The sequence below is a fragment of the Lolium perenne genome, chromosome 1 (assembly GCF_019359855.2).
Source record: "Lolium perenne isolate Kyuss_39 chromosome 1, Kyuss_2.0, whole genome shotgun sequence".
In the NCBI taxonomy this organism is placed as follows: Eukaryota; Viridiplantae; Streptophyta; class Magnoliopsida; order Poales; family Poaceae; genus Lolium; species Lolium perenne.
The window spans coordinates 262,902,346-262,914,048 of NC_067244.2; the positions used below are offsets into that span (position 1 = coordinate 262,902,346).

The following is an 11,703-nucleotide window of genomic DNA, read 5'->3' on the forward strand; positions in this document are numbered from 1 at the left end:
TTGCCTGAAACGAGTTCATGACCACGTGTGATGTTGAGATGCATGCGCAACATTTTGTTTTCAATTTTTGACACTTTTAATATGTTTGAAATGTATGTTAAATAAAGGGAGCATATGCACCCATGAACAAAAGCACCATGTATATGAGTGCCAAATTGTATGCAACTTCTAAAATGTGCAACTTTTCTCGATATTGTTCAATAAAAAATCAACAATCATAATTTTTGGCTTTGAAAAAAAAATCTGAGAGGGACAAACATTACTTCCCTCTGCCATCATAAATTGTTAGGTATGAACACCCTAGAGGGGTGAAGCTATCTAGTAACTTATCTAACTATATTTAAAGATATATATACATGAGCACATCCAAATACTCCATAGTCACGTAAGTGGAATAATTTATCCCATCGAGTAACCAGTTTTCTCCTTTTATTTTGCTATTTTTGGGTCTAAAGGGAATTGAACTGAATACGTTTCTTAGAGGGAAGCGTCTAAAATTAAAATTAAATAAAAAAACAATCGCAAAATGTGTTGTACAAAATATTATTCTGATATTAATCAATCCAAGCATACTTGTAACGACACACCTTAGAATTGTAAGTTGGATGATTGTATAATATTGACCAGCACTTTATAAGACTAGTTTTGTTAATTATAATGAAAAAAGGTTATAGAAAAATAACATGTAAAAATGTTTAGTATAAAAGTTTGCGAAATGATGGGTTTAAGGCACCTCAGGGGTATACAATCATTAAACTATTATTTTTATGTAATTTATTGTATCTGTCTCCACCAGATAGCTAACAGAAAATGAATTTGTATGTTTAGAGATTACTAGCCAGGGCTTGAGTGGCGTTATCTTAATAAAAATAGGAAATTACAAAGTAGTAAATGCGTGGTGCTATGTCGTACACTGCTCGGATTTCCATTTGATGTTAGAACGATGTGCTTATGAGTTGCGCTAAACACTTCAGTACTAGAAGATGTGTCCGTGGAAAAGTAACAACACACATGCGAAAGAAAGCAACGTACTTCTCAATACAGTTCAGATGTTCACATAACATTAATTGACTGAAATCTCAAAGACCCGGGGTCTCCAACATAGACGATCCCAAATCCGCAGGAGTGCAATCCGCGGGAGCCCAAATCCGCGGGGTCTCCAAGAAGGGAACAGAGCACTAACGTCGTCGTTGCCCGATCAAAGATCAACCTAAGCGTAGTCTTCGCTCTCAAAACAAAGCCTTCAACAAGATCATTGCCAAGCATAACCACTTAAGACCAGACATTGAATTTTTACCCTGAAAGGTAAAACTCTGAACTTCACATGTGATGCCGCCCCACTTTCATACCACTGTTGCGAAGCCACGAACACCAGGAAAGTCCCTCAATACAGCAGAGACTTGATCCTCCCTTAGCTAGTCCTTCAATCCGGCTTTCATGATATTCTCATCTTCTGACTTCACCATGAACCAAATGTTACTTGATGTCAACATAGAACAGAGCTCCGCGCAACTCCCTCCAGAACCAAACAGCCGAAATAAAAGCATGGGTGTTCACGACCGAATACCACCGATCCAGCAAACTCTAGACAAGAGAAGCACTGTTACATTCGCAGGGGGTGCCTTCCGGAACTCAACACTCCTGCCTGATCAAGAAGGGCAGGTCTTCATCATCGCCCAAGAGAGACCCTAGGACCGCTGCCTTTATTCAGGTCGGCCCCCCACGCCGCCGACCATCCCAGGCTGGCCAAGGTTGCCACCGGAGACACCAAGCGCAGATCGTGTAGTCCGGGGACACCGCTCACGCCTGGGCAACGCTGCAGCCAAACAGCCAACCCACCACCGTCGGCCGCCAACACCACGGAGAGGCGAGGAGAAGAGGACCTAGGGTTCCCTCTGCAGCCCGCCCCCACCGATACCTCCGCCGCCGGTATGGCTCACCACCGGAGGCGTCCACCACCACTCGCCGTGATCGCGACGCCACATGACCGAAGGCCCGCGCCCTGGCGCCTCACCAGCCCCGCCGAGATCCGCCGCCAGGAGGCCCCCATGCCGTCCGACCACCACGGCAGTCGCATCCACGCAGCATGCCGGAGCTGAAGCTCCCCGCGCCGCAAACATGCCCCGAAGCCTCGGCCCGTGAAGGCTCAGATCGGGCCCTGCTGCCATGGACGGCCACAACCACCGGGAACACGCCACGCGCTGCAGCCGCGTCCACATGCCGTCTGCACCGCCTCCACGCGCCCTCCCTGCGCCACCACACGCCGCCACGCCGTCGGGAACCACCGCTGCCGCCTAGGCCGATGGTCACAACCGCACGAGAGAAGCCCCGCCCTCGTCGGCGGCGGCGCGAGCTTTGCTCGTCCACGTCCTACGACAGAGGCGGAGGGGAGAGAGGGGGCGGGGGCTGACCCTGGCGGCGGCTAGGGTTGGGGCCTCCGGTGTCGCCCAAACGGAGCCGACACGGGAGGGGAGGAGGATAGGGTTGGGGCCAGATGATTCATGCCGATGATCACTCGATCGATCGGCGCACACACGACCACATAGTACTACAATGGATAAAACCAGGGTCTCAAAGTCCGCAAAGGAAGAAGAAAAACAGGCCATAGACATGCATGTATGGTATGCTGGCTTTCTCTTAAAAAAAAATTGAACAGCTTTCTCTTCAAAATTAACAGCGCCTTTGGGAAAGCAAAAGTAGCTTAAAATGCCCTCTTTTCTTCACCCAGCCCCGCAGAGACCAAAGGAAAAAAAAAAAACTGGATGCATGCTTCATCTCTCTGCCCTTGGTATGTGCCCTTGGTATGTGCCCTTGGTATGTGGTAGATTATTGCATGGACCTGGTTGCTGGATTCCTAAGGAGACGTAGTTCACTGCACCGCCGTGAGATTCATGCAAGGGAACTGGGAGACGAGAGAACAATCTTTCGGGTTCGGAGAAGATTAGATCTGCTGTCGTCGCCTTGGATCGTTCCTTGCTCGCGCGGTGCTCTATAGACACGTGTGATTTTTAAGAACTTCTCCATCGCAAACCCAGAGCGGCTGAGAGTGTTGGTTCATGCACCTCTGAATCACCAAAAATTGGAAGCGAAAACAATGCTGAACGCATGGGAGATAGAGCTGAATGTTGGCCAACAAGTTACAGCCGGAGTGTCCTGCGGCCGCTGCCAGGAATCAGAGGCGCAACGGCGAGGCCAAATGGCAAGTGGCTCGAGATCCTTGGCGTTCCGGTCGCCCTGCCCCGCGCGGTGATAAGTGATGATTACTCGATGCGAGCTCTGCATCTGGTCGTCGTTGGATCGGTGGTCAATTAGTTCAGTGCCTTATGTTTTTTGAGTGGGCGTTCATCGATCGCAGGGCCCATTGCTCTGCAGAATAACGGTAGTTCAGTTCATCATCCTCGCTGCACGCACTGACGAGCTACTGCAGAGGAACGCAGTCTTGTCATCGGTAAATGGGAAGGAAAATGCTGTCACGGAGCAGCACGGCAATGATCCATTCTGCAGCTTATCATGCCTCAGCCTGACTGCCTGACTAACTATCGAGTGTTGGTAGGCATTGGTACAATCCACAATCAGTGCGCTGAACCTGTAGAAAATTCGGCAGCAATCACAGGGCGTCAGGGCACGTATAAATTTTTATTTGCTGAAGGAAGAGCACTTATAACTTTGCTAACGTTTTGCCTAATTAAGCCTCGCCTTTCCGGGAGAATTAGGCCGAGCCGCCGAGGTAACAAGTGCGATATGACTGGGAAAAGCAAACCGAAGCCCAGCTGGCAGCAATGGCCAGACGAAACAAGAGCTTTTGCGAAATCTTTCTTTCGCATCGTCGTCGTCGTCAAAGCCAAGTTGCTCGTCGGGTCATCGCATGGGAACGGCACGCACCCAACCTTTTCTGTTCTTTTCCCTGAGACGAGACGATGGTAAACCAAAGCTACGGAGAAGAAGAGCATGCAGGCAAAAGTAAAGGCCACGGCGGCGAGCCGAAAGAAACTGTTGCGGCGCGGCTTCCGATGACACCATGTCATCGATGTTTCACAATAGAGAGAGGGATTGGCAGAGAATATGGTGTGTTATTAAGTGTCATGGATAAGTATATCACGCACAAGGGATCAACTCGGAGTACGATACAAATCTTATCAATACCTAATCTTTCCATAACGTCAATATACTGTAACATCCCCACCGTTGTAGCGGTACCATCATGAACAACTGAAACATTGTAGGTAGAACCACTAGGCCGACTCCCACACTCCCCCCCACCCCCACACCCCCCCCCCCCCCCCACCCCGGTCGCAGCGGGAGCATCGTGGACGGTATCGTAGCGTGGATGCTTGGAATGTACGAAGCTGATGATGTGCTCATGTGGGGTGGTACCCCTTTGTGTCGGTGTCGAGGTAGCCGAGAGCATGAGGCGGTGTCGTGGCCAAGATACCTATGCGAGAGGTCGTCGTGGTCAATGTTGTGGTCAGCGTTGCCGGCATCGAGGTAGCCACATAATCGAGGCGGTGTAGACTGTCGATGCCGATCTCGGAGTAGAGGTGCATGAGGAAGACATGCGGTGGGCGAGAAAATCCGATATATGATTGGGGGAACCAAAAAAAAATATCGCTATAGAGACTAGCGGAGAGAAAACCGATATAAAGATCGAAAAAGAACTCATCAGGGCAGCCGATCACGGAGCAGCGAAGTAGCCCCCCCCCCTCTCCCGTGGAGATTACAGAGGTCAACCTCCCCGGGGGTGGCACGGTGGAAATATGTCGGCGGCTAGGTTTAGACCGAAATTAGGCTGATAGCATGTAAATGATAGAGAGATAAATTGATGAAATATAATAGATGTATTAAGCCTCATGGACAAGTGTATTTATGCGTGCAAGGGATCAACTTGAAGTACAAGACAAATACAAATCATATCTCTATCTACTCTTTCTATAACGACAACAATCAAAATAACACGCAAATCTTTGTCTTATCTCCGGCTCTCTCCCTGGATTGCCCTGCACAGCACTGCGCTTTTACTCAGTTCCCGCTATCGTCGCCATAAAACAAGACGCCGTGAAGGGCCCGAGCTTTCCCCCAGTGGTATCCACGACCACCAACGTACGGCTCTTTAGCTTTGCAGTGTGAAAAGCGGTGACTTGAGGCTAATCAAAGTGTATTACTAAGATTGTTTTGCAAATTAAAATAACACAAATGCGGATATTACCTGATCAAGAATGTGGGAAGAAAGTTCAGGGAAGAGAAGGTGGAAAAAGAAGATCTGGTCAAGTGTTTAAAAAAGCAGGAGCTTGTGTCCTCAAGTTGCAGAGTTCCGTTTGCTTCCTGAAGTTTGTAATCAAAACTAGTCGTTTGTTTGGTTTCGACTTTTAGTTTCTTGAGTTTGTTGTGACTTTCTTAGGTTTTTTGCTGGTATTTCGGATTTGGCTGGGATGGCAGCCAAACTCCCCAGCAAAAAAACTGATCTTTAGCTTTTTCGTTTATTCAGTTCTGTAAAATTTGGCTTCTTTTCAATGAAATGGAGCTGGGGGTGTGTCCCCTGTTGATCTAAAAAAAATGCGGATAAGATGAACTTAGCTAGATGAATGCACATAGGAGCAGCGACTGAATATAATTTGGGAAAGCCAAGATATTTGCAAACACCGTGATCGTATGCCGAACTTGTTTACTGCAACTTGCAAGTGACATGTACATACACATATGACATACCTATACCTAAGAAAGCAAGCACACAAAGCCACAAGACAAAGGTAGTGAGAGTGAGAAATAAGGAGCAAAAGACACCAAAAGAAGCAGCTACAATCCACGCTCTTGTACATGAGGGATTGTGATCGGGGGAAAAGAAAGCCTAAAAAGAGCTCTTTTCTTTCCCACGCCAGTTCTAACTAACCAAAAATCCTTAAACTAAAGGATGTGGAACACACACGACACACATTAACAAAGAAACTTGGAAAATCTCCGTAGCCTAACCGCCGCGTGTTCTTGGCACCTTGGTGATTTGGTTGCACTTGTTTAGACTTCTTCCTCTGCTTACTCCTTTACTGAAGTTCAGCGGGAAGCTTCCATGCTGGGCAAGGTGATGGTAGCCATCAGCTTCGGCGAGCCGATCGAGGCAGCTTCACATTTCCCCCGTGGAAGCTCGGTGGAGCGAGTCCTTGCAGTGCGCTATGGCGCCGGCGATGCCGTCCTGCTTCTCGGCAGCCGAGTCGTCCCAGCGCGACGCAGCCGTGCTGGGTGGCACAGACGACGCCGAACGGCACTTGCGAAGGCGACGGAGCTCTCTCGACTCGGCGCGCGGACTCGCGGCCGGGCGGAGCCGGCGCGAGATGCTGGAGAGGTACCTCCGGATGACGTCCCGGGACGGCGCGCGCCTGACGGTTGGTTGCGCGGCTGTCTCGTCTTCGTCCGTCGCGTGGACCGGCGTGTCCAAGAACAGCCGTAGCGACCGCGCGCTGCTGGTAGAGCTCCGGGCGAAGCTGTGGCGGCCGCTGGAGCTGCGGGCGAAGCTGTGGCGCCCACCGTAGAGCGGCGCGGATTTCCTCGGGCCGAAGCTGAGCGAGCGCAGGGTGCTGATGCCGCGCTTTCGTGAGCAGTGCTGCTGGTGCGAGTGCTGGAAGCTGTTGGCTCTGGCGGGCGGCTCCGAGGCGCAGAACTTGAGCGGCGAGTCGGAGCGGCTCCGCTGGAGGGAGATGATGAAGTCGAGGTCCGTGCGGTCGTCGTCGTCGTCGGAGTCGGAGAGGGAGAGGCTGCCGCCGGAGCTGGAGGAGGAGGAGTCCCGGACGGAGCAGGAGGAGAAGTCGAGGTCGAAGAAGGGGCCCTCGTCGTCGTCGCCCCGGCTCTCGGAGGCCGGCGACGCGGTGGCGATGGAGGCGGCGCGCCGGGCCGCGAGCAGCCGGAGGATCTGCATTTGAGGCGAGGCGCGCGTGGCGAGCTGGGAGAGGATGTGTGGGCGGCGGGCGGTGAGTCTGGGTGCGTGTGGTGTGGGTGGGCTTTTAAGCTGGTTCGAAAGGAAGCAGGGGGCGCGAAAAGAGAGGACACGGGGAACACAAAAGGAGGAATTTTTATTGTTCTGGTGTGTTTCCAGTATTGTTTGTGGTGCACGAAGCAGCGACGGGAAACAGAGGCCGGCGTCGCCTCGTCTCGCCGGCGGTTGCGTGCGGTGCGAGGGAATTGTTGGTGGGTGTTTTGTGGAGTGCGTGCCGTGGCCGGCGGGGCAGTGGTGCAACTCGGGATCGGACCACCACGTATGGTTATGCATTTTAATCGTTTCTCTCTCATCGCACGGAAATTAAACCCAATAATATTGAGTATATATTCTCCTTATTTTCTACATGCATTTAGTCCATTGATGGTGAAAGAATTAAAGATGAGAGACGTATCTTCCCAATGCATTTTCACTCCACTTCATAATTTATCTTGAAAAAATCCGCGTGTACACTTATTTGTGGACGAGGGTACACCGGTGGATGGATTTCCGGCGACAACCACCACCACGGCCTGCTTTTCGGCTATCGCACTCTCCTTCCCTACCATGTGTTTTCATGGTTTCCATCTCGTTTCTAAGTCAATTTTACATTTTGACCAACATTATACAAAAACAAAAACAATAGTAGCATTCATGAAATTATATTCGTGTCAGTACATTTGTTTTAAACACCTTCATAGTATACCAATCTGACATCATATAAAGCCATGAACTATGTGTATGCGGTTCAAGAGAAAGAACGAATCGGTCCAAGTTTGCTACTACTTCCTCCTACCTATTTTATGTTGTGCATAATTTTTCGTGCAAGATAAGCAGTGCAAACTTTGATCAAGAATATATATAATAATACAATGATCTACCATGTCAAATGCATATGAAAATATATTTCATAATAATTCTAAAAATATTATTATTTTAATGTATATGTTTATATTTTTTATCAATATAGATGATTAAACTTTACCAAGTTTGGCTTTTATCAAAACTTATATGCAACATATTTTGAGCAGGAGGGAGCATGTATGAGCCGATTGTGGCAGGAGGCATATGGCCTCTTTTTTCTCTAAAAAAATTCATATCTCTTTGTCTGTTTCTTGGGGAGACGGATGACCTCGTTGCTCATCTTTTCTTCTTATGTCAGTCTAGGTATTATATTCTAAGGCTGGTGCCAACGCGGGCGTTAGAGCGGGCGGTACCGCCCGCCCGGAGGCGAGAGCGGGGCGATAGTGAGGCGAGACGGTAGCGGCGGGCGGTGGTTCCACCGCCCGGCGGTAGGGGGCGGTACCGCCCGCCTATAGCCCGCGTTGGAGGCGAGAGCGGGGCGAGAGGGAGGCGATAGCGGTGCTAGTGAGGGCGGTAGGGAGGCGGTAGGGAGGAGAGAGGAAGTGAGAGCTGGCACTATAGCCCGTGCACTGGCACCGTGGGGTGAGAGTGAGGTGAGAGTGAGGGTAAAAACTGACGTAGCGAGGCTATAGTGGGGTGATGCATTGGCACCAGCCTAAGGCCATATGTATCAAGCCGGTTCCTTGGCTTGTCTCAATCGCTTTTTTGCCCACATAGTGGTTTCTCTAAGTAGCTACTATTTTCCGCCAAGTTTAACAGTTTTTTAGAAAGATTGACCGGATACAAAAGCTAAGAGTAACACTTATCTGTGGATGGATGCAGAAAGTGTGGTGCTCTCTCACATTTTTCAGCCTAGACTACACACATGGTAGATACTCGTGGCGGTATATTCGTTAATCGTTCATGTTAATCTCCAGAGAGTGAACAAGAAGCCCACCATCGTCTTATGCTCAACTACTTCGGAGTGTCGGGTTTCCATCCTATATATCTTTAAAATACTTTCACAGACGACATCAGTTGCTGGCATGATCAAACAGAAAGACAATTTCTTCGGCCAAAGGAGTTGCACGGGCTTACTTGGTCATAACACTTTGAAGAAAATGACCGTGGCTTGGTAGATGACCAAACTGAATTGGCGGAGAGCACATCCATCTTCAGTTTGAGGCGTTATCAAGTGCTTTGGCGAATGGTCCTTCACAGCACCCAATGCCGAAAACACAAAGGCTTAAGGAGAAGAAAATTGCAAGGGGTTTCAACGGATGATCGGGTTCATTGATTGTATGCACTGTTAGAGTATATATCTGTATATTGTAGTTTCCCCATATGTTAGGGGGCTTCCTGCATATTTGCATCTGTACATGTACTATATATTGTGGCCTTTGGCCCCCTGGTAATACATCAAGCATATTAACTTAACATGGTATCAGAGCCCTAGGTCTCGAGTTCAAATCATGGCTTTTACAATTTATTCTAAAAAACCCCTGCAGCCTTCTGCCGTGTGTATCCGGCCTCCCGCTGCTGCCTCTTTGCCTTCTACACGTGTTGACTTGTCTTCTCGTCTTCCCGCCACACGTGAGAGGGGGTGTTGACGTGTATAAAGTAGATTGCCTAACCCTTTCCATCAGTTCGAACTTTTGGTTCAAGTGGCTAGTGCATGAAGCTTAACTTGGTCCTAGTTTGTACGTTGTCCCGGCCGTAGTTGCCGTTCTTCGTCCGCCGGCCGCCGCTCTCCGTCCGGCCATCTTCGCCGGCCGTCTCCCAGGCCGTCCGTCTCCCCCGGCCGATCCGCTCCGTGCCGGCCTTTTCTTCTTCCCGGGCGTGCGCGTGTTTTCTTTCCTGGCCGCCCGCCCCGCCCGATCTCTGCTGCCGGCCGATCCGCTTCTGGTTGTCGGCCGATCCGGTGCTGCGCTTCGTGCTGGCTACCGGCCGATCCGGTGCTGCGCTACGTGCTGGCTGATCTCCCCTGGTTGATTTTCCCTGCTCGTTTTCCCCTGGTTGATTTTCCCTGCTAGCTCGTTCTCTCCTGGTTGATCTTCCCTGTAGTGTTGCGCCTGCTGATCGGCCCGCGCGTGGATTAGAAGATCGATCTCCTTGCGCGTGGCTGAGTTGACTTCGATCTACACAAAAAAAAAGCAAAAAAAAAAAAGCAAAAAAAAAAAAGCAAAAAAAAAAGCAAAAAAAAAAGCAAAAAAAAAGAGAAAAAAAAGAGCTATGTCTTCCGCTGATCCCGCCCCTTCTTTGGGCCCACCTTCGGTACTTGGTATTTGTCCGTTGCCTCCGTGCATGACTGCTCGCTATTCTTCGTCGCCGTTTGCGGCCTCTTCCCGCGGTTATGGCCGCGCTTCGTCGACTCCGTCTGCGTCGGCATGCCGCTCTACATCGACTCTCGCGGCCTCTTCACGTGGTTATGACCGCGCTTTGCCGACTTTGTCTTCATCGGCGTGTTGCTCTCCGTCACCCCCTTTGGTGGCCTCTGTGCGTGTGGATGATAGCTCCTCGTCGGCACCTGATTGTACTTCGACCTCTCCAGTCGCGCCCCTCTCTGCGCATGAGATAGCGCAACTTCACTGCCTGCTTGATGCTTGGGATTCCAGTTTACGTCAGCAGCCTCGCGGTCCGAGTCTCCGCCCTCGTCCTCATTGCACCTACTGTGGCAAGGTTGGCCACACTTCCTCCACCTGCTGGACGCGGGATCCCAGTTTACGTCAGCAGTTCCAGGATCGTCAGCAGGCTGGCTCTTCAGGATCTTCTGCAGTTGCACTCTCTGATCAGGACATTCTCAGGGGTCTTCGTGGTCTGCTCGCTACTCCAGACTCTTCCTCGCCGGGCGCTGCTGGTTCTGTGACTGGCTCTTCTGGCACTGCACGACCACCACTTTCTACACCGTCAGGTACGTCCCCGTGGTATCTGGATTCTGGAGCTTCCTTTCATATGACCTCTGAATCTTCTATCCTGTCTGCTCTTCAGTCTCTTATTTCTCCTGTCCGTGTTGTCACGGCTGATGGTACCTCTATTCCCGTTTCTAGTACAGGCACCCTTTCTACTCCCTCTTTCTCTGTCCCTGATGTTTCTCATGTTCCTCGCATTCAGATGAACCTTTTCTCTGCTAGCCAGCTCACCGATTCTGGTTGTCGCGTCATTCTTGACGCGGAGTCTTGTGCGGTTCAGGATCGTCGCACACAGGCCCTGGTTGGAGCTGGCCCTCGTAGCCGTCAGTCTCCGGGGCTTTGGGAGTTAGACTGGCTTCGTGTTCCTTCTGCTGCCACTCCATCTGCCAGTTCTCCTCCGGTTGTTGCCTCTGTCACCGGCTCTTTTCAGCAGTGGCATCATCGTCTTGGTCACCTTTGTGACTCTCGCCTGTCGTCTTTGGTTCATCGTGGCCTTCTGGGGTCTGTCTCTGGAGATGGGTCGTTACACTGTCAGGGCTGTAGGTTAGGCAAACAGATTCAGCTTCCCTATCCTATTAGTGTGTCTGTCTCTCAGCGACCGTTCGATTTAGTCCATTCAGATGTTTGGGGTCCGGCTCCCTTCGCTTCGAAGGGGGGCCATCGATACTATATCTTATTCATTGATGATTTTTCACGGTACACCTGGGTGTTTTTCATGCACTCTCGCAGTGAGGTGCTCTCTATTTATCAGCGTTTTGCGGCCATGGTCCGCACTCATTATTCCTCACCCATTCGCGTGTTGCGTGCTGATTCTGCTGGTGAGTATATCTCCCAGCACCTTCGTGGTGTCCTTGCTGAGGAGGGTACCCTCGCTCAGTTTTCTTGTCCCGGTGCGCATGCTCAAAATGGCGTCGCCGAGCGTATGCATCGTCATCTTCTTGAGACCACCCGTGCTATGATGATTGCTTCTTCTCTTCCGCCACATTTCTGGGC

The 11,703-nt window shown here is 50.5% G+C and overlaps 1 protein-coding gene across 1 annotated transcript; it reads right to left on the reverse strand.

Moving 5' to 3' along the window:
* Positions 1–5,748: 5,748 nt before the first annotated feature.
* LOC127327803 (uncharacterized) lies at positions 5,749–6,971 on the reverse strand. Its single transcript, XM_051354595.1, has one exon. The coding sequence runs from the start codon at positions 6,899–6,901 to the stop codon at positions 6,113–6,115; it is 789 nt and encodes a 262-aa protein (XP_051210555.1). The 5' UTR covers positions 6,902–6,971; the 3' UTR covers positions 5,749–6,112.
* Between the last annotated feature and the right edge of the window lie 4,732 nt (positions 6,972–11,703).

Coding starts and splice junctions, on each gene's coding strand:
- LOC127327803 (XM_051354595.1), bottom strand. CDS start 6,901: ATGCAGATCCTCCGGCTGCTCGCGGCCCGGCGCGCCGCCTCCATCGCC.